Source organism: Melozone crissalis, unplaced genomic scaffold, assembly GCF_028551555.1.
Source record: "Melozone crissalis strain CALT ecotype California unplaced genomic scaffold, PUWL_Pcris_2 ptg000068l_1, whole genome shotgun sequence".
NCBI lineage: Eukaryota > Metazoa > Chordata > Aves > Passeriformes > Passerellidae > Melozone > Melozone crissalis.
The window spans coordinates 22,815,160-22,838,453 of record NW_026535846.1 but is presented as its reverse complement, the minus strand read 5'-3'; the positions used below and the strand labels follow the sequence as shown (position 1 = coordinate 22,838,453).

The following is a 23,294-nucleotide window of genomic DNA, read 5'->3' as shown; positions in this document are numbered from 1 at the left end:
TGGGGGTGGCAGGCAAGCTGTTGAAGCAGGAAGAAAGCCACTGGAGGAAGTGATGCACACACAGAAACTGTCGGCATCTTGTTTTGAACGCCAGCATATGACAGTGCCCTAACTGACAGTGGGAAATTGATGACCTTTAACAACATGCTGCCCCAAACCACCACAAGTAAGAAAAAGATAAGGAGCTAGCAAAACTGATTTCTGCATAATGAAAGGCTCCTTTTTTATGGGGTGGAAAACCCGTTGTGTAGTTGCTTTTTTAAAAGCTTCGCTTCTGTGTTGCCAGTTCCTATCTCTCATTGGACTCCTTCCCTTTTTTTTCTCCTTCAGATTCTTACACACTTCTGGACTATGAATACATGCCTTGTCAAACTGTAACAGGAGGCATTCACATGGCTTCAGTACCAATGGATTTGCTGGTCTTGGGACAGACCAAATGGCACAAATGCAAGGGTTATTTGCTTATTCCTGTTCCAATCTGCTTCTCCGGTGCATTTACTGACTAACAAAGCATTTTGCAGTAGGAGTTTTGAAAGACTGACTATATTTACAGTTGTAATTAATTATATTGATGTAAATACTGACACACTGCAAATCCTTCTATTAAAAATCAAGATATTCTGATCTCTGGTAGGCCAAGTATTTCCTGCCACTGACTGAACGTGGGTAAGCGAATTAACAGCAACCTTGCAGGGTTTTTTTTCTGGATGTAGAAACAAAATCAAGGAACCAAAGCTACAATCATACTTGGCTCTCAATTAGAATCTTAAATGTAAAACACCTCTCTCTGAAGCTCTGTGCTCCTCTCACCAGAGCAGCTAGGGCTCAGAATGCCCAGGGCAGGGTTTCATTGAGCAGGGCTGTCTCATCACAGCAAAATACATCAGAAAGCATTACCTTTTCTGCAGATCCCGGAAGAAGCCGATCAATGAGTTTGCAAAGCACAGTTCCATCTTTCAGAGAGGTTTTCAGGAACCCCTCTGGATCATCCACTATTTTCTTAGGGGAATTTAAGACTCCTAGTGAAATAAGCCACGTTACAATCTGTTCTTCTGGATTCATGGCGGAGAGCTCTGCCGCCAGAGCTGTTCTCCTGTGCAACAGTGTACTGGAACCCACATCCGTGATTACATCTTCCTGCTGCAGCTCAAGTGTGAAACTACCTTTTTTTTGCTTAGTACAGAAACTAAATCTTAGGAACTAAAAGAAGTTACTCTAAGGTACAAAACTGTTGTCAAAATAAAACAGTTTCTAATACTCAGCAGGAAAAACAGAAAGCAGATTGTTAACTACATCTCTGCAAAATTACTGAAAATGCAAGTATTTTATATCAATAGTTATTACACCAAAATATCTCACATAGGGACTTCCTCCTTGTGGCAGCTAGCACCCTATCACCTAGTAAATTTAGTCTGAACTTAAGGTTATTGCCCAAAGAAATAAATTTCTTAATACTGTAAAGAACAATAAATTTCCAGTGTTAAAACAGAATTCGTAATGGTGATGTTTTGAAGGAATGCAGGACTAAATAGAGATTTTCAACCTTATGTGGCAAGCTTAGTTGTTAAAATTGCCTTTTACAGTCATTTTCTATTGTCTCATTTTTGAAAATAAATTCTGATCATGCACTTTACGCATGAATAATGCCTCTCTTCAACTGCTGTGTAGAAGTCCATACATATAATCCAAAACGGTTATTTAGGAGATGATAATCTCTCAAAACAATTATCTGGATAACTTCAAAAAGGTCAGGAATTTAAGTCATCCAAAGCTGAGAAAAAAATTCCCCGCTATTTTACTTGTCTTATTAAGATGTCCCTTTCTAACACCACTGCAGGATCTACTGAAGGCAGCTTTCCACCCTGCCTGGGCAGTATTAACCATCATTACTTATCACAGCAAGTCAGAAAAGTCCAGTCATCTTTATAACTGTCCTTTCAACAGAACAGATGGAAAATGAAGCAATTCTGTTGATGATGAAGCTGGAACACCATGGCATGAAAAATCCAAGAACAAAGTATCCTAGAGACCAGAATTTCTTGGTTAGTGTTCTGAGCCAATTCCTACCCTTATCACTTAAAGCAGCTTTCAAGAACCCAGTGTTACCAAACTAATGATTTAAAGGGTTGGGGAAAATCAGAGCAGCAGAATGATAAAATCGTACACAGTAAATGGGCATGGTTTTGCCTGTACTTTGCAAGTTTTATGACTGGTACCGGGACCTACCAATGGACCAATTTTAAGAGCCACCAGTAAATAAGAACTGTCGTTTCAGGGTTAGACACAAATTCTGACCTTTTTCAGGACTCTGGGATGAGTTCCAGATCTCTGTAGTGTGGAAATATTTGTAACACATGGCTGCAGGCACTGTGAATAAAGTGGGCTACAACTCAATCACAGCTCACTGCACTTGGTGAGCAGTGTGCAAAAGATTTCAAAATTTTGACTAATTGGCAATTCAGTTGTTTTGGGATTTTTTTCCCAGTTGTCATGAGCACTATTGCTTTGCAGAAGGAAATACATACATTATCCATAATGTCATAATTCTTTTTTCAAATCTGTAGTAGCCAAGATAACTACTAATGATCATTCATCAAAGGGGACATGCATTTGGATGTAGAAGGCACCTCAGCCACCACATCAGAACACAGCAGTTTCTGATGTAAATAGAAGTACTTCCAACACTGGGAGAATGACACATCTGCTTCATTGAAGTCAGTGTTACAAACCTGAACACTGAAGTACTTCACCCACTCCCTCCTCCAAAGGAAACCTTTGGTATAGATGGGCAGGTTTAGTTTTATGATTATTTCACATGCAGCTGCTGCAGCCAAGAAGATATTAATGTCTGCAACTACAATTAAATGAAAATACTTCCCACATCTTGAACACTTACCAACTGCTTGAAAAAATCTGCAGATATATTCACAAAGTCCAAAAATGTATGGAGTTTTTCATTAGCTACTTCAATCCCAACCTCACATCCTTTAGAGTCCTTTCTAAACACATTCCAGCTTGTTTACCCACTTCCACACCAAAATTAATCCTGTGGCAAACCCAAGGTATGAAGATAGAGCCACTAAGGAAAGAACAGTGTCTGGTCTGGTCTTTGGAAAGACTTCACCTTTGTCTATTTGCTGACAGCAACAAATCAAGTGAATCATCAATCATCTCTTGCAGAGTCAACTTAGTTTAAAATCTTATTTACAGCCTGATTTATACCACAGTGCTTTTTTAAAAGGGGGTGAGTTTCCTTTACCCAACAACCAAGTGACTCTGGCAGCATACACATCAGAACAGCACAGCAACAGGAGCAAGGTAAGATGAGCAGTCACATATTCAGAAACCATTTTTGAGTGGTTCTTTTCAAAGTCACACTTACATGCTTAAGTAATTCACTCTTTTTTTCCAGCAGAGGGAAAATACCACAAGGAACAGCACTGAACTATTTGTCCGCTGCAGAATCTACTGATACATTTCAACTGGTGGCTTTCAATGAAAAGTTCGACTCTCTGCATGAACTAATACTGTAGATCAGGGTACATTCTCATTAAGTAGGATTTTAGGCAGGAACTGATCATACAGTAGCTGCCATTTTGGCATTACACTTTAGGAAGAACGATCCAGTTCAGCCTGAACAGCAGCGCTCAACACTAAGCTAATGCTGAAAATAGTACAGAATGTTACTCCTCCTTGCAGAAGGGATACTGAGATCACTTTGTAACAATAACCTCCCAAGATGTAACACTAGTGATCTTGACCACCATCCAAGTGTGTCCAAGAAGAATATGTTTTTCTTTTAAATTAGACAATAAAACCCCAAACCCATAATTCTTTTTAACAGTAAATTTATTTGCCCTGGGAAATACTGCAATTCTACCAATCTGCTACACAGATTTACTCCTAGAATCTGCAGCCCCTAACTGAGATCTGAAGTGATGTCCTCATCCCAAACATAAAGTTTTAAATCTCTAGACAAGGTACGCATGCTTTTTCTTCTTCAGTCACTCATGAGCTGAGGATTGTTTAAATGAGATCAGTTTATGTCTATCACAGAAGTCAGTATTATTTTATATTTTATTATCCATTATTGTTTATGACTTTTCTACATGAAATACCAATGCCTGAGGATTCCTCTCACATACATTGGCCCATCAACATGTATGTAAGAGAAAAATGCATCAAAAACAAGACAAAGTTTTGAAGGAAGCACCAATATGTCCAGTGTACATCGAGGAACAGTAATTATTCTGGCCATTCATCACTAACATTGTCTCAGCACAGCAATACTCCCCTCCTCTCATCCAGAAGGTTGGGACAAAACTGTTAATGTGATATAGCAGAACTTTCCGTAGTTTCTTGGTGAACTCCTCTGTATTCAAGTACACTAAGACTTACTTCTGTGTAACTTGCTCTTTTTACCAGCATAAATAGGAAGCACACGTGTAAAAGGCAACCAAAGTATTTCGCTGCTGTAGCATGTGTGTGCAACGAGCAATGAACCAGCTCGCTCTGGACTGTCGGAAGGTGCAAGCTACGGCAGACAGCAGTTGGCTTCCACCATAAATTTTATGTACGTCCAAGATATTGGTAGTGCTACTTTCAAAGGCAACTCCAGAATGCTTACACATTCCTCTAGAAAATGGTGGGCAGCACTACACTCAAAAGCCAGGCTGCATCAGTTGTGATTTGTTATCCTTTAGATTCTCCAATGCACATCCACTGCTGCACTGCCACCTTCACCTTTCACTGTAACTGGAAAAAGGAAATGCAAGTTAGTACCCTGTCAGAAGCCAACAGACAAAAATGCTAGATTATCTTTGAATTCATTTTATATATACAGTTAATACATTTCGATTGTATTTGATCTGTTCCAACAGTATGAAAGTACATCAATAGCTAACTACAATAATCAAAATGCCCCGAGGACAACTTGTATTAATGCATACTGCTTGTATAAGACTGTCTCCAGGGCAGGTACTAAGTACCTGGGAGAACTCCCCCTTCAAATTCCACCAGCTCTTGATAACCTCAGCATGTTACTCAGGAGTTCTGTAATACACTGGTATATGTACTGGTATTAATCTGTAAGTAATAATGTGCTATAAATAAAATCAAACTTATAATCAAGGGAAGGTATACAGCTGGCAATTCCATTTGCACCCCGATTTTCCACAAGGCTATTATTACCTTCCTTGCCACAAGATCTATTTACTGCTCCCTTAACATTGGTACCATGCCTGCTAAGAATCTGGAAACATTTAGAAGCTGAAGACAAGGCTGATGGAGTGTGCTTTTGTCTCTAATACCAGTATTTATTACAACATGGTAGTAATACCATGTTGTAATAAATACCAGTAAATACCAGTATTTATTACAAAAGACTTACTAAACTGAAAAAAACCACTTTTTTTTTTAAGCAAGGGAAGCTTTTTCACTTGTCAAGAATAATTAAGCTTCAGCTTTGCAGCTAACACAGAGAACTGAGGTGCATATACATGAAGTTTAAAACATTCTGACACAGCCTGTATCATGATTTGTCAGTATCTTTTAAAGGCTCTTAGAATGCTGCATTAAAGACAGCATTTCATCACTTCATTAGAGAATTCAAGACCTCCATCTGGGTCAAACTATAAATTTAAAAACTGACTCCTTGTGGTTTTTTGCAGGTGGTTGGGGAAATGAAGGGGAAACGCTACTTTTAGACCTATTTCCCTAATCCACTTTAGTGGCACACTAGTGACATCAATGATTTTTGAATGAAAAAGGTTCAGTTTTCTTAACCTTTAGAAACACCTATTGTGAAGGGTCCTTTCAGTAAGACTCTAATTTAAATATTTCAACACCCACATCTTAAAAGGAAAACAAAGAAAAGGACAGCATTTGCTGGTTGAAATTTTATCAAGCATCAGAAAAATAAAAAGCTAGTAGGGCAGTAGCTTCTGTTTTACTTAACTACATGCATCCCCTGAACAGAAAACACTCGTGACGATTCTGTATTTTATCTGAAACACATTCCAGTACCCTGAAACAAAGCATATTTTTCCTTTATTATCAAGGTAAGGTCAGCAATTTATCAGGAGTATTTATAAAACATTATTAGCATCTTCTGACAAGGACATTGCACGTTTACTGACACTCTATAGGGAGAATGAATTGCAGCCCAACTGAGGCTACAAACATCATGCAGTATACAACAGAATCTATCCTTACCACAAGATAGAATCTCCCTGGTAAAAGTGACCAGCTATCAGATAAACCAACTATACAAACTACGCTTTTTTACCATTTTAAAGTTGGCTCTTGAAAGTAGAACCTAAGCAAAAAAGGTTCTTACATTTACAGACTCAATAAAGAATTACATAAGGCAGTACACATGCCTCTTTACATAAATGCTTCTCTCGGAAAAGGTAGTTGTCCTTTTCCTTTAACCTGTACTAGATTTTGTCAAATTCTGCACACACTCTAAGTTACTTCCATTTTTTTACTAGCAATTATTTAATGGAGAAATTTTATTTTCCAGAAAGCTAGATTAACGTGACAGCCACTACCACTTTTTTTCTTCTGAGTTTTCAGAGAAATAGGAGCAAGTCACACTTTCACATAAAATTAAAAGACTGCTGCTCTTCAATCTTCTTGAAAAATTATTTTAATAGGGTAGGATTTAGAGCCAAGAAACACAGCTGTTCTACAGTCTCAAACCATTCTGGAGGCACCTGAAGTCTGCAGCTTAATCCCAGGACCTCTACAGAGATCAATTCCTAATCCAAGATTATACTCACTAAAATTGTTAATCCGGCACATTTAACAGGATTAAATTAAACGTCAATACTAACATTTATTATTACAGCTCTGATTTTTAAGGTCTGCTCTTATAAAAACTCATGCTCAGCACTTTCTGCCACATGACTTTTCCTTAGCTGTACTCACATTGGCCCTGTTTTTGCAGACAAGCAGTGTCTTGCTGCCATTCCCAAACTAGCTGGTTTATAAAGCCTTCTTAAGCCTCCTCCTCCAAAACTTAAACAGAAGTCAAAACAACATTTAGCCATGAAGAACATCCATTCAAACCTTCGAACACAATGACCAAGGAACTTCCTTGCAGCTATTACACTGGTTTAATATTTACCTTATGTATTGATACAGGCACCACTCATATCTACTGTCAACAGATGAACCAGCACTATTTCAGTGGTATCTTCTAGAAGTTATCCCCCTGCAATTAAGAGAAGATACAACAAATTGAGAAAAATGTTTTACAGCACAAGTGTTAACCTACAGTAATTGCCCCCATTTCACAACAATGGCACAAGTTTTGTTTGCAGATTATTCAGTTGCAAGTTTTTACTACTTCTTTAAATGGTGGAGGATTCACTCACTGGCTTTGAATGAACTGGAATGGCTTAGAGAAAGGTTGCGTGGCTTATGGATTCTCATTCCTTTTCAATGGTGCACTGCCATGTTAAATCCATAAGTTGAACGACAAAATTTACTGAGGACTAAACAGTAGTACAAAGGTTTTGGGTTTGAGGTTTGGTTTTTTAGTTGGAGATCTTCATGTTTACTATATCCAAGTATCTTTTGAACTTCACGGCTTCACCCAGCTTATAACAACTTGCCACAGACTCTGCCACATGCATCCCTGGGTATCCCTGCAACGCAGTGTCAAACTAAACAGAGTTAGGCATCCAACTAAACATCAACTCTGCATTTCTTGCTTCCAACTCCCAATAGTTGAGCTGATATGTCTCAACCTAAACCAGTTCCTCACTTCACAAGGTTTAAATTTTGTTAATATGCTGCATATGCAGCCTTTTTAAGCATCTTCACTGAGAGATACTGGTCACAAAATACCCCCTCCCCACGCTACATGGCAATACTGTCTACAGTGAGCTGGATTACAGCTTTAGTTTCAAAACTGGTGCCATAAATGCTTTTATCCAAGGATTGTTGAATTTGAAGAATTTCTAATGTATTGGGGAATTTATTTTCTTTTTTTCTTTAATCTATACAGCACTTCCATTGCCATTACATGCAGCTTGTCTTACTGTACTAGAAGAAGTTAACTTGTTTCAATTTTGACTTAGACTGAAAAACTAGTTTGCTTTGCTTACCATCTTTGCTGTTTCACAGGCATTTGATGCTCTTAATCAGCTGTGGAATGCTGAAAGATTCACTTATTTTAGGAAGCCATAAGCCTTTCAGAAGTTGGAGAGAAAGACTTCTTTGCTTATCTTATTTTCTCCTTTGGAATCAAAGATGTTCCTTTAAAAGTGAAACACTACAGAGTTGCAAAAATTTGAAACAGTGTGAGTAAGCATCCATTTGCAGCTTCTTTGATGGAATTGGTCAATGGTTTGCAGATTGTTGTTTTTTTAACAGTATTTTGTAGCTGACTTACACGAACATGATTTTTTTTTTTGCAGGGGAGATCTTTTTAAACTCCCCATGAAACAGTAGGAAGGCAGAATATAGTATTATCCACTTGCTTTTCTGGCTTAAGTGAATGAAATCCTCTATTTCTCTTAACACAAGGATCTGAAGGCATTTTGTACTGGGAATACTGTGACTTCAAATTCTAGGCATAACTGAGCTTTATGTGGAATCATCCCCACCACCCTCCAAATCACAAGCAATACTTTCAGAATGAGAAGCTGAACATGTAGAACAATCCATCTCCCTGTTAGATGGTTGGATGTTGTGTGGAAGATCTTAAGAACAGCTTGTTCCATTCATGACGAAAATCAGATGTAAGTGTGGCATTTCAGGGAAACTTTACTTTGAAAATTACAACACTAGTACACAGCTCAAGCTTATACATTTAACATCTGCTTTCTGAAAGAAATGTTAACAATTTTGAAATGATATTAAACATTGTTTCAACTTTTCTCACAAAAGCATAAAAGTCATGGAGGGAAAAACTTAACAGGCAACAATAAAAAAAGGTTAAAAACAACTTTTCTTTTTAGTAGTCCTCTGGTAGTAAAGATAGAACAGCTTCCACATTTGAGAAATAATCTGTCTTGGTCCAAAAGTTTAAGAGTGTTTTTAGTATCTGCTTCTGCCTCCACCTCTATCAGATCTGCTTCCACCACGGCCACCACCTCTGGGCGCCCCGCGGCTTGAACTACTGTAAGAATCCCGAGGAGGTGGATAGCCCCTTTCCATGGATGGGGGAAGACCCCTGTCTTGTCTTCCAACACGATCACGGCCACTTGAGTAGACATCACTTCTGCTGCTTGAGTAACTTTCTCTGCTTCCATATCCATCTCGTGTGCTGCCGTAATCATCATAGCGACTGCTTCCACCATATGATGGCGGGGGCCCTCGAGCAGGTGGAGCACTACGTGAGTTACCTGCAGGGTCAACGGTCAGGTAATACGGCAACACCATAAGTTATATAGAACAATTTCAAATCTGAATTTACAGAATTGATGTATTAAAATGTTTACTGCTATTCTTTTTATATGTATTGAGATGGTCTTAATATAATCTGCCACACTAATGATATTTTAAGTGGGGATTGCATATGAGGCAGTGAGTGGATTTAGAGATTTTGAAGGAATGAAGACGGTGTTTGTTTATTCAGGCAGGCTCTTTAACTGGATATTCCAGTACAGCTTGTTATTTTAGAGAAGAAATTCAGCCATATTTTCCAGAGACAGCTGTCATTCTGAACTGTAGACTTTGCTTCTTTAGCTTACAGCTTATTAAAAAGACGATCAAATGACAACCAACAACTGCACTTTCACTGTAGGGGAAAAAAATTGTGCCACTTCCCCCTAAAACACAAGCAACCTAGTCAAAGTCAGATGTTATGACATCTGTACATTTATATGATCCTCAAAATGGATTCTTACCGTAACTCTCATATGAATCTCTGTAGGAGCCTCCACTTGGATGATCCGAGTAGTCTCTGTCACGTCCGCCACCGTATCCATCACGATCGCTATAGGAGGAAAGACTACTAAGACTTAGTACAAATCACTAACATTACAGCAAAAATAAAGTGACAGGGAGAAAACTCCAACAGTAGGTACCTATATCCCCTGGAGGGGTATTCATCACGTGAACTGGAATGACCATAATCACGATATGCGTAGTCTCGTGGAGGTGGTGCGTAGTCCCGGGTATCCCTGGAACTGGGATAATCTCTGCTTGAATAACTACAAAGAACAAAAACTGAGATGTTAGCCACTTGTTCTACCACAGAAGATCTGGAATCAAGATCCTTCTCCAAACAAAAACCAGTTCACTAAAATAAAACAGTAGAAGAATTTACCCATCTTTAGTGCTGTAGCCATCATCCCTTGGAGACATGTAGACATCCCTCCGTGATGGCATTGGCTCTCTGCGTGGAGGACCACCGTAACCATCTCTTCCACGTGACACAGGAGCTTCAAAGAAACAGTCTGTTTAATTAGCATTTAGCCAGGCAGAACATTCAAGGCAAATGCTAACAAATAGCTTAAAGCAATTTAATAATATCTCCAGAGCCTACATTTAGAACACTTCACATTTCTGCTTGTACAATTTTAAAGCGGCACTAGACAAAACACATTCAAATAGCACCAAATTGTTCCCAACAGCTACAAAATTATACTGGTCTGAAAGGAAACAAAGGTTAGAGAAACAGTACATCATCCCACAGCAGACTGAAGTCCGAATCAATGATTTGCACCAGTTCCTAAGGGAAGACTAAGGTTCTAGAGCTGACCAAGCAATTAATTTAGTCAGGAAGTCCTCACCTCTTCCTCCCATGCTACTGCTACGCACTGGTCCTGAAGGTGCAGATCTTTTAGGTGGAGGGCCTCCACTTCGTGGAGGTGGACCCCTCTTCATGGGAAGTGGCCCTCGAGAAGACCCTAGAAGGGGAAGCCACAAACCAATTATTATTTCTGTGATACTCACCTGCATTTTCTTAAAGCCTGAACTAGGACAACCTAAAGGTGCCATTATTACCACTACATGATCAACAGTAAATCTCTAAAACTAGTCCTCTCCTGTCTAAACTTCTAAAACTAGACCTTCTCCTGTTTTCTAGCCACTTTAAATGGTACTGGCAGAATTGAGAGCCAAACTTCCCACAGCCTAAATTCCTGTCAAGAACTGTCTTTTAGAACTTATCCAAAAGCCACAGGGTGTGACACAAAGGAAAAAGACAGCTGATACCTGTAATCAGTCACAGCTTAAATGCTTAACAAGTTACTGTTCTCAGAAGAGCTACTTGGGGGGGATGTACTAAAGAAGAGCCTACAGAGAGGGAACAGAGGCACTACTACCGAGTTTGCAGAACCTACTATACAGACTCTTCAAGACAGAAGTTTCACTATTTCCAGGGGTTTTTTTCCTGTCTTACAGCTTTTACTGTTACACCTCAGGTACTGTTTGCTACTTAAGTGAGTTTTGTTTTGATACTGAAAAGTCTGAATAAATAGCTGTATCTTAATGAATATCCAGTATCAAGTAATGTACTTTAGAATGCTTCAACTTAACAAAAAAGGTTTAGCTGCCCTCTCACTCTGATCTGGAAGCATCAGCCCTACAATTTTCTCAGTTTAGACCTCTTGCTATAAAGAATGAAAGGCAATTCCCTTTCCCTGGTGGTAGCGAATCACTTTTTCAACTTGAATACCAGAAAGCTTCCTTTCTCACGTGCAAGGCAGGAGTTCTGCTTTTCTTTCATAGGCAAAAGTCAAGTGGAGTGTTAGTTGTAGAAAGGAATCTTCACATCTGAAAGCCTTTTCTTAAGGTACTTGCCTAATCAAAACTTTGACTAAACTGCCGAGATCGTATTTCATCATTTTAATAAAGAACAAGGAGTGCACTATTCAGGTGTTTGACTTTTTTTTTTCCAGTAGGATTATTGTCATCTTCCAATGGGATTGGTCTTGTGTTGTCGAAGTGTATAATGAGAGAGGTCAATACATACCCAAGTGACTCCCTCTTGAAGGTGGTCCTCTCGCGCCACTTCCGCCTCTTGCGCCTCTAAGGCCCCTGGGAGGACCTCTGCTTCGGGGAGGGGGTGGTGGCCCACGCCTACCACCACTTTCAAAGGATGGCTTGGTTGCTTGTTCCACTTTAATTGCCTTCCCATCTAATGACTAAAGAAGAAGCTGCTTTACTTACTGCTCAGTCATGTTTGTATTTCTTAAATCAAGCCCCTCTTGCTTCACTATTTATAGGGCTTCCATTTTATAAGTTAGAGCAATTCTAGAACTGATTTCAGTCTTCAGTATTAGTCCCCAAGTACTCAGCAGCATGTTGGGCCTAATTTCAATTTCTACAGTACTTCATTCTTGTGGTATTGATGGCAAAAAACCCACAGAGCAGCATCAGAAAGGCCTTTCAGTGAAAACACAAGTGTCCAATGATTACGGCAGCCCCACGTCATTTATTCTGTAAATGAAACATGATATATGATCTATAATTTACTTTCAATTGCCATGTACTTTTGTACCAAACTAGGAGTGCACCTGTAGTTAAAAGATTAAGCTGAAGGTAACTTAGCTTCAGTCGGAATTTCTGGCAATGGGGAGGCCGTTTAGTACATTTTCTTGACGTCCTGATAAAACGGTGATCACTGAAGTATTTAGAAGCAATTTCAGCATCTACACAGCAGACTGAGTAAGCCAATTCACCTCTTTTTTCTAGTGTTTCAAGCTGGGTTTTCAATCAAGGTGACTGTCACAATTTACTCTATTACTTGCTTTTCCACAGGGAAGGTGCTTTGTGGTTGGGGTATTTTTGTTTGTGGGTTCTGTTGCGTGGTTGTATTCTTTTTTTGTGGTATGAAAAAAGTAGAAGCTTTTGCTGGAATACAGATCTGCAATACCAGGAACTCTGCAGCCAATATACCTCAAACGCGAGCAGGTACTTACAAGCTGAGTAATACAACCTAGTTAATCAAATTTCTGGATGATCTTTAAATGCCACATGTTTGGCTATTATAGCACAATCAAGACCACAAGCCCTGCTAAAATTAGGTTATTCCATGCCTATCCTGGCAAACATGGTTTATTTGTCTTTTTTAGCACTTAAATATTTAACTCTGCCCTGACAACTTATTAATTATCAGGCAGAAAGTGTTGTTCATTGCACTTCTTTGCTGCAATAAATGAAGGAATTTAACTGCTAGACTGCTAGTAATGTCTTTATCTACACTGCTAATAGTATTTTATAGAAGCACTTAATATTTTTTGTTCTCTGTCAAAATCTAGCTCTCTGAAAATTCACCGTAATGGTGGATGTATTTTGCCAGCTCAGAGTTGCAGTGATTGTTTAAAAACCTGAGTGTACATACACAGGTTCAACTTGATCCACTGTGAGGGAAAAAAAGTAAGAAATACCAGCAAAATCATATTGGTCTTGGCTTTGACTTAGTGCAATATTTTACTTATGGAAGGTTTCTAAAAAAAAGCCTTTTGGCATGACAAACTGAAATATCCACTCTAATGACTGGAACTTCTCAGTTTGCATCATGTGATTTGCCATTGCAATTAATCTTTAAGTTTCATCCTTCTCAAGCATGAACAGAGAGCTTGAAGCCTTAAGCTTTGCTATGGCCACTGCTGTCCTTCATTTCATGGATAGTCTTGACAGCTTGTTTTAAGTTTAGAAAACAAACACTGTCCCCTTCTGCAAGCATGGGTTTTGAAAACCTGGATGCTAGGTTTAAATTCTTTCATTTCTGTTAGGTAGGAGGCACAGATTTCCTTGTAATTTCTCCTCCTGTTTTCTTCTGCCTTGCACTTAAGCATCTTACCTTGGCAAAAGATTGTTTGTTTGCACACTGCTTTACAGAAATAGTCTTAAAAAGCTATTCCATAGGTCCAGAAAGACCTTTCACTAGATACAAGAATGTATTTTTTGCTAACCAGAAAATATTTGTTGAAGTTAGTCCTATTTCAAAGCAAAGGGGACATTTTATGGTTTCTTAGCTCAAAGAAAGGTCTTACCTCACCAAACATAAAAGTCACACAACCCATTTCAAAATAAGGAAGTTTTTTCAATGAGCTCAAAGCACAAGCTGTCAACATGAACACTCAGTAGCTTATTTTTATAACCTTGATTTTGAGTGTTATAGAAGCATTTTTAATACGATATGAGCACCAAAAAGTAAAGTCACTTTGGTGCTAAAAAGCATGGAAATAATTTAAGCTACAAGTAATTTAGGACAGTAATAGTTTGGCAATCAAAGTCTCCTATGTGTGAAATGAATAAGCTGTACATATTTGTAAAGTGAGACAGGGAATTTCAACCAAACACAATTAGAGAACTATCCTGCAAACTGTTCTACATTTCAACAGAAAAGATGAATGAAATTTGCGCAATTTTGGGAGTGGGGCAAGAAATCAAGTATTTCAAAGAAACTGTTACAATAACTCGCATGAAGCTGGTCCTAGCACCGCACAGGGCTTTCCTCTTCAATGGATCACTTCGCTGCTGATACTGCAATGACTCCATTTCTCCATGTTCCTTGATGGCACATGAAGTGAGTTTCATTTTGCCATATATATCCAAGAAATGAAGATCCATTTCTCAAGAGGCCAAGCTTCTGTACATTGTATCACTTCTTCCCAAAAGAACAGGAAGAACTTTCTGTTAATTACACAATCTTCTATAGTGCTGAGTACAGTTCACGCTGGAGGGATTGTAGCATCTGCTTCCATCCTCTTAACACAGACCAGCTGGCCTGGCAGGTCTACACTGGAATAAAATCTTTGGTTTGTCCTGACCCTTTTTGCCTAAGGTCATATCCTCTCTTTAATTATCCATTTCATCTTAAAGATGCAGAATCAGAATGTCATGAGAACAGCCCACTGCACCAAACAACCATTACAGACTGGAAAGTATCCACATTTATGTCCAGGTAAGCATGTTCATTTTGTGGCATCAGGATGGAGACTTGACAGCCATGAATTAAGATTCTTCTTAAGGCTAGCAAGCTGCTATTAAGTACTTTACATTTCTTTTGCACTGCTCAGACATCATAGCATTGATTGAATTTAGAAGACAAAGTAACTGAAGTGAGAAATCTCCATCCCAACTCTAAAATAATTATCTTGTGATCTCTTTCTGCAGGACAAACTGATCTTCAACGCTTCAACACTTTGACTAGTCTATGCTTGTCTCAGTATAGTGAAATATAGCTGTTCACATACTACCCCTCACCCAAACTGGTGCAAAACTCTGCATATATTTTCATAAACATTTGCAAAATAAAAATCAAATGCAAAGTCATTCTTGCAGAATCTACTGGAGTCAGTCTCTTCTACTGGCTACAACTTCAAATTCCTTTGGGATGACAGAATGAGCAACAGACAGGCAATGCAGAAGTCTTCCCCCAACCAGACAGATCACCTAACTCCTTACAGACTGCTTGAACTGCAGTCTGCACAGTGCTTCTGCTGCTGCTTCTCAGTAGAATTAGAATCTCGGGAATGCTCCAACCCATCTTTTCCAAATGGACAAAGAGACCTTCAAATTGTGATTTATGACAACTGCCTCTTCTCACACCAGGCTTTAAACACTGCTCTTCCCTCAGACCTTGAATGCAGAGTCTTTTTGGAATACAAGCAGTACCTGTTGTCCAGAAGGCTTTCTGAAGATGAGAAGGAGAGACCACCGCATGAATATCTTTCATATCCATGGTCAAAGCAACTTGGACCAGAAGACATTCTAGAGCAAATCCCATCTGAGAATGTTCTTTTCATATACCATTTGCTGTTCCAATTTCAAAGCAGATGAAGGTATTTCCAGATTTATAGTGAAGACAAACCCACGAGAACGATGATCCACAAGGCCGTCCTTTCTAGTGTTTCTTGCCAAAAATGCAGACTGTGCATTCCAGAACAAGTAGACATAACCTCAGCCACACACATTGTCTCATTTAGCTACTTTACCAAGTAGTATTGTCCCAAATATTTCCAATGTGACCAAACACGGGCCTCAACATTCAAGATGTAGAACAGTTGGTGATAATTTTCAGAGGGATTTTGATTTGCAAGCTGCACTCCACAAACACACAGATTAGTGACTGAATTCCTTTCAGTCTGACAATTGCCTATTGGTCCTTGAAATTACCTTATGTGAGGATTCAATGACGTTTTCAGAGAAAATAAATAATTTAAGCACGGCAGTAAACAAGTCTTCAGAACTGTGGCAAACTAGACAGTAGAGAAATAAAATTCAATAAAAGGAGCACCCTGACAGATGTTTAGGCTGGTATAGAAAGAACATCATCTGAATTTGCCACTCTCTGCCTTGACAAAACTACTAGCTTGCTTAAAAGGGAAGGAAGTCTTCTAAGAGAATAACCCTAATTGTGATAAGATTGTCATAAAGCATCCAGAAACATCACACCCTGCTATAACACAAATAACAAGAGGTTTTACAAACCTCTTGTGTTTATGAACACTACACAAAGCTCACTTTCTTATTCCTAAAGTTGTTTTACTTACTGACTGCAACAACTGATATTTTTCTTTCACTTCAACTTCTTAAACAAGACAAACATACCAAAATCCCAAGTGTCAATTAATCACAATCACTCGATGTTTCTTCACTTTACTTGAATGGCATCTTAAGAGACACTGCTTACAAAGCCAGTACAGTGTGACCTAAACACAATCATTCACAGAATGCAGGGAAAACCAGAGTCTGCAATTCAAGAGACCTAAGATGGCTTTCCCTGCCTGAAGAGACAGCACCTTTATAAAGATAAGCAGTTGTTTACCAAAAAATTGCCAACTTACATCTACCTTTTCAAGCACGTGCCACAACAGATACAGATTACAGCAGCCTACAATTCTCTGACAAACTATCCTGGTATTATCTTGGAACCTGTGCTGCAAACGCCTATATTTTTATTTTTAAAGACAATACATATCTTATTGCTCCTAAAGCTACATCCTTGCGTTTTAGGGCATAAATGAATAAATTCGGTTGCTGGCTAACTGCAAAGCCATTGCACATAAACTAGAAAGACGGCCCTCACACAGACCAAGCAGATCAATGATGCAAGGCCTAAATGCAGGAGATTATACTCAGAATACCAGATAGCTCATCAATGCTCCAGCACTCAAGGGAAATCACAGTTACCCATGTTAAAGGAACAATTACTAATTTTCAGGTAAGTCACTTCCCTGAAGTGGAATTTACACAGTATTGCATTCAAATATGATCAAAAAGGAAAATTAACCCAAAAATCATTATTGAAACATGCAAGAATGAAGAGCTGATTCCTCCATCACCGATTAAGGAACAATAAGAAAAGAGAGCATAGCTGACTGCCAGCCAGATTTCCATTTTCTATTAGCAAATCCATGAACAGGAGAAACACGGAGACAGAGACATTTTGTCAAATTTAAAGTCACAACTTGTCTCCACAATTTTCTAATCCATGCTCTTTTCAACTTTTATTACCAGTTGATTTACCCCAAAGATTAATTGTCCTGCTCAGTAGCAACTGCAACACATAAATGGTCTTAATTCCTACCTTTCCATTCATATCTCTGGCAGCATCTTTTGCATCTGCTGGACTCTCAAACGTGACGAATGCAAATCCTCTGGACTTGTTTGTTTCCCGATCTTTCATCAAAAGGACTGCAGAAACAAAGTCACATCAGCCTTCCCTGTAATTCCCAGTAAGGAACACTTAACCTTTATTTAACCTTTTAAGCTCAGAACTTCTTAGAGGACATGTAAGCACCATCATTTCAGATGATCAATGCCAAAAAGTCATCACAGCTATGCTGTTGTTTGTTGTATACTATTGCTATCTTAAGAAAAGTTCTCTTTACCTTCCACAATGCGTCCATATTTGCCGAATACAGCCTCAAGGGCTTTTTCATTAGTCTCTGTGTTCAGGCCCCCAATGAACAGCTTCCCAGGACGATCTGCTTCAACCATTTTGATTCTGTGAATGACCTACTAAAAAGAATGAGGCCATTATTAACAAAATATCAGACTGCAATAGTGACTTCATGGTACATAAATTACTTCTGTCCTCAAACGTACAAGCAAATTTTCTTTAGAAAGATATTAAGTAAGAAATATGAGGTATAAAAAAAAAAAATCAAGTAATTACAATTTTTTGCAGTGGAAGCAACTCGAAGTAGTATTAACAGTTACTTCTTCACATTATATAATATATTCAAAAGATATTCAATAGAAATTTGAATAGTGGAACAAGGCACTGTTAAAATGAAGCAATATTGGTGAATGTGAAAACTCTTCCAGAAGTGCTGTTCCTTTTGTCCTGGACGTTTTAAGTAATTTGCTTAATATGTCAACGTAATACAAAATTGTTAACTCTTCAGAGCATCTTAGGCCAGTGTTTTTAAATTAAGTTCATTCTTTGTATTATTTAAAGTACATGGAGCCTATGCTTAAGTCCTGGCCTACACAACATGAGAGGCTGAACTGACACCAGACCACCACTGCAGTTCTACACAGCAATGTCACTGCTACAGTCGCGGGAGGGCTTAAAAAGAAAAAAGCCCAAGAGCCGAAGACAAAGCCAAACCCCCCGTGCCTGGCAGACCGCCCGGCGCCTGCGGACAAGCGCTGCCCGCGTGTCTCCAGCGCGATGGCGGGAAGGCCCGCGCCAGCTCCGGCACTCGCGGGAGCGCGGACAAAGCACCCCCGAGGGAGCCGCGGCGGGGCCGAGCCGGGCCGCACGGGGCGAGGGTTCAGCCGCGCTCCGGGCACGGTGAGCACGAGGGGCGTCGGACCCTCCGCGGGCTCCGGCACCGCCACAAAATGGCGGCCACCTCTGGCAGCCGCTCCGCTCCGGCCCCGCGCCGGCGGCCTCCTCGGCACTCACCCACCGCGCGACTCAAGCCCGTCCACACACATCGCCGCGGCGCGCCCGCCATGCCTCCTTCGCCCTCCCCCGGGATGCTCAAGAACCCCCGCACATAAAATGGCGGACACCGCGCCTCACACCGCCAGGACCCTCCTCGCCCCACCGCAACGGCGGGGGTCCCGCCGTCTTAACCGGAGCCGGGCAAGAAGGGATTGCGGGCCGGGCCCGGCTCCGCCGTGCCTCTGCTCCGCCGCGAGCGGCGCGCCACGCGGCCCGCGCCCCACGGACCTTTCGCCACGGGTCTCCGCAGCGTCCTGCGGTGCCGCCCGCAGAGCCCTAGCCCGCAGCAGCGCTCACCTCCGCCCGCGCCGATCTGCAACTGCGCAATGGGGGCGAACAAAGGCGCTGCGGGCCTTTATAGCTTTACGTCACCTGCCGGACGGAGCCCCGGATGCGGCGGCACCGGCAGCGCCGAGCCCGGTAGGGGGCTCCCGAGACCCCCCGGGGCCGGCGCGAGGCTCCCGTCGCGGCCGAGGGACCACGGGGCCCGGATGGGACAGGGTCACAGGGGCGAGGAGTCCCGTCCTGCCAGGAGCGGGGAGCGGGCCGCGGGCCGCAGGCCGCGAGCGGCGGGAAAACAGCGGGAGTGCGCCGTGCGAAAGGAGGGGTAGAGCTTTGTTTGCCGGCTGTGCCTCGTCCCGAAGGATTGAGGCCCCATGTGTAGTGCTGTGTCGTTCTGGACTCCTCAGCACGACAAAGGAGCTACTGGAGATAGTAATCATCACAATAATGATTAGATGTCTGGAGCGTCCCTCTTACGAGGAGGGACATGGAAGCTGGGGCTGTTCAAGAATGAGAGGGGATCTCACTAATGCATATAAAAATCCCAAAGCCAGATGCCATGGGATGGGGATGGTGCCAGAGTCTTTTCAGAGGTGCTTAGTGACAGGAGCAATGGTCATAAACTAAAATACTAGAAGTTCCAGCTCAACATGACAAAGAACTTTGCATTGAGGGTAGCACAACCCTGGAACAGCTGCCCAGTGAGGTCACGGAGTCTCCCTCTCTTGAGACATTCCTGTGTCACCTGCTCCAGGTGACCCTGCCTTGTCAGGGGGATTGGACTGGATGATCTCCCAGAGGTCCCTTCCAATGCTAACTGATTTTGTGAAGCAGCAGATCTATCACTTCTTTGGAAGGAAAATCATAGTAGTATCAGTTAAACTTTGGAGTTTGCAGGAGCTTAACCCAGTTTGCTAAAGCAGCCTTAAAGGCATTTTTAATTAGTTTGATTAATAGATGTGTATGGCAGCACCCCTTCCTTGGAGAATAACAGTAAACCAAAACAAGTGTGATTTAAAATTAAACGTGTTGATGGCACAAATTTTTGCCATTTTTGTTCAACTAACTCAATTTGTTAATTATTTGTACTCAAAGTTCAACTGTGATTTTCTTTGGCTGGCTAAACCTCATAGTGGAAAAGTTAGGAAATCTGCTCATGCACAAATTGGCTAAACTTTCATTATTTGAACCTGAAGATTATCTAGATTTATATTAATCAGTTATCAAGGCCTATTTTCTTAGTGCCACCCAGTCTAACCACCATACAGTCTTTTAAGTTCTACCTTGCAGTTCTTGCTTGCAGTTCTCCAGACCTTCATTCCTGGGAGATGCCACAGAGTCTATGGACTCTAAGGGCACTGCCCAGTGCTGTTATAGTTATGCAGCTGCATAATTGCTACATTCTGATAAGAGAACATCAGACTCTCCTTATCTTCAGTTTTTCAGTCTGTCAGATACTGATATTCAGCTGCTGTTTGTGCTATGGGAAGCAGAAGGCAATGTTGCCTCAGAGAAGCTCATAAATGTGTTAAGAACACAAAAGCGGGGAGCTCTCAAACACTACTGTAAACTCCAGTATGTACTTGAAGATGTCACCTTACCAGTGTGGATGCTCAGAGTTTCTGGATGCTGTTATTGTGAAGGGGGAAAGGGAAAGATGACCTTTATAAGTAGGTGGAACAGCACTGCCTGTGATATCAATGCAGTTGCCAAAGAATGGCATTACCAGATACTCATCCAATTATCATATGAAGAAAAGCTTCAAATTCTAGTTTCAATACAAAACAATTTAAAGTTAGGAGCCTCCCTGGGATGGATAGTGAAAACTAAAGCAAATTGTTAGTCCTGTAAGAAATATGCTAAAAATGGCCTCTGTCAAGGTGGGGTCTCTGTGCTTCTCTGACCCATGGTGTATTTATTGACTGCCACACAACTGGAAAAATAAGCAAATGCAAACAAAAGCCTCTTTTCTGTCACCTCTGATTTAAAGACTAAAATATTTAATTGATGACTCCAGGCTTCATTTTAGTAACATTTTGTTAACACGTACTGAACATGTGGTTAGGTGGGATTAGCATGAACATAATGACATTTGAAACAGCATTTGAACATAAATGCTGTAATTGTATCAGGGCCACCCATTGTTCTAAAAATTTTTCTGACCATTGTTCTAAAAGGAGTCTTCATGAGGCTTCTTATCAGAACTCAGTTGCATCTTCATTGCAAACTGGAATGGTATTTTACAGTCTCTCACTACATAGTGTATGTATGGTCTTGCTCCAAATTCAGTCAGATCTTTTCCTAGAGGATTAAAGGGTACATAATTCTTTGTCACTCTCTTGAATGAATCTCTGCATGTTTAACAGTGTTGTTGAATTTACACTGCAAACTTGTTCATGCAAGTACTATGTACCATGCTCCATATTTTCATCAAACATATTGGCCTTTTACCAAGTTCATCATGCTTTGGTTTTAAACTGGATAAAAAGTTTAGGAGAGCTGAGGGATGGGGACTAATGAATACATAAATAATCTGAACCCAAAAGATTCATTCAGAATTAATAAAAAAGGGAATGTTATTCACTCTAGGTATGCAATCAAAAACTAATAAATGAAAAATGAGCATAATAATTTTATAACAAGGAGCAATTTTCTAGGCACTGTCAGTTGATGGGTGTTTATAGAAATTCAGGAATTTTCCTCTGCAAAACTCAGACTAGCGTAGATGAGAACAGCACAAAATAACTGTTTCTGGCATGGACTTTGTCAGCCATTTCTAAACTGGAACTCCTTAATGTGCTTCTCCCAAATCACCTATTTGGAATCTCATTTTGGCTCCTTTCAGTTGAGCCATACAAGGTGGATCATAGGTCCCTAAGACATAGCTGGACTTGCCTGAAATGACAACTCTAATTTCCAGGCTCAGCTGAAAAAACACGAGAATTCCTGTGCTCCCCCTTATTCTTTTTCTTTTTGCCTGTTGCAGTTCTATGGTAATGGCAATTCACTACATATTGATGAATTGGTTAAAATTAATGGAGGTGGATGTTTTGCAGGGCAATACAAATGTAGTGTCACTGTCCAGAAATGTGAGTAGCAACAGCTTTGCCAAAATGGAAAATACAGAGAGATCGAGGTGTTTGCTACTCAATGATACTTTCTGTATCATTGACAGGAATGCCTTTAGCACAATGTCTCAGACAGCTGTGAGTACCCATCTTACCATGGTAGCACAGAGCTTGCAGCCATCACTTGCACTTACCCTGCTCCTCAGACATGTTTTGCAGCTGTCCCGGAGCACTGCTCCTGCCATCGCCACCTAAACAGCTGACACTGGAGCTTGGCATCATGTTTGTGGTGACCGTGTTGTACCAAGAGGCCATGTTGTGGATGCAAACATTACAGGCTACATCAAAAAAACCACCAAATATAATTCTTCCAGACTGCTATATGAAAACTTGGATTTCCACCCCTAATTTCTGAGCTGGTAATATCTTACTTAAGCCTTTCTCACTTACTCTCTACAACTCCCTGAAAGGAGGATGTAGCCAGGTGAAGAAGATCTGGCTGCTCTCAGGTAACAAGTGACAGGATGAGAGGACATAGACTCGAGTCTTCAGGGGGAGGTTTAGGTTGGACATAGCAGGAATTTCTTCACAGAAAGGGTACTTAGACATTGGAATGGGCTGCCCAGGGAGGTGGTGTAATCACTGTCCCTGGGGATATTTAGAAAGACTGGATATAGTACCCAGAGCCGTGGTGTGGTTAACGTGGTGGTGTTCAGTCCTGTGTTACATTCGATGATCTGAGGTATTTTCCAACCGAATTGATTCTGTGCTTTTTGCTGGGGGCTAAAACTTGAAAAGAGATTCTGGTATCATAGAATCCTAGAATAGTCCGGGTTGGAAGGGACATTCAAAATTATCTGATTTCATTAACCCTACCCTGCTCGCCACGGGCAGGGACACCTTCCCCTAGTCCAGGGTGCTCCAAGCCCCCTTCAATCTGGCCTTGAACACTTCCAGTGATGGGGCATCCACAGCTTCTCTCGGCAACCTGCGCCCGGGCCCCAGGCCGCGCACCCACCCTCGCAGGGAGGCATTTCTCCCCAGTGTCCCGTCCAACCCCTGGCAGCGGGAAG

At 40.8% G+C, this 23,294-nt stretch overlaps 1 protein-coding gene and 1 non-coding gene across 6 annotated transcripts; both read right to left on the bottom strand.

Annotated features, from left to right (window-relative positions):
* Positions 1–8,755: 8,755 nt before the first annotated feature.
* Positions 8,756–19,233, bottom strand: RBMX (RNA binding motif protein X-linked). Of its 5 annotated transcripts, none has more exons than XM_054289423.1 (9): positions 19,169–19,233; positions 17,805–17,931; positions 17,501–17,607; positions 11,933–12,104; positions 10,749–10,865; positions 10,283–10,397; positions 10,041–10,166; positions 9,861–9,964; positions 8,756–9,356 (listed from the first exon to the last, which is right to left on the bottom strand). In XM_054289423.1, exons 2-9 carry the CDS (start codon positions 17,911–17,913, stop codon positions 9,049–9,051), a joined length of 1,158 nt encoding a protein of 385 aa, XP_054145398.1. In that variant the 5' UTR covers positions 17,914–17,931; positions 19,169–19,233; the 3' UTR covers positions 8,756–9,048. The 5 variants fall into 5 exon arrangements, with proteins under 5 accessions (XP_054145398.1, XP_054145397.1, XP_054145402.1 ...); XM_054289422.1 differs by having other exon boundaries at positions 17,805–17,934; positions 19,169–19,216; XM_054289427.1 differs by having other exon boundaries at positions 9,861–9,949; positions 17,805–17,934; positions 19,169–19,216.
* Positions 17,681–17,752, bottom strand: LOC128946010 (small nucleolar RNA SNORD61). The gene has a single exon (XR_008483917.1). It is a non-coding gene; the product is annotated as a small nucleolar RNA SNORD61 (small nucleolar RNA).
* Positions 19,234–23,294: the final 4,061 nt, after the last annotated feature.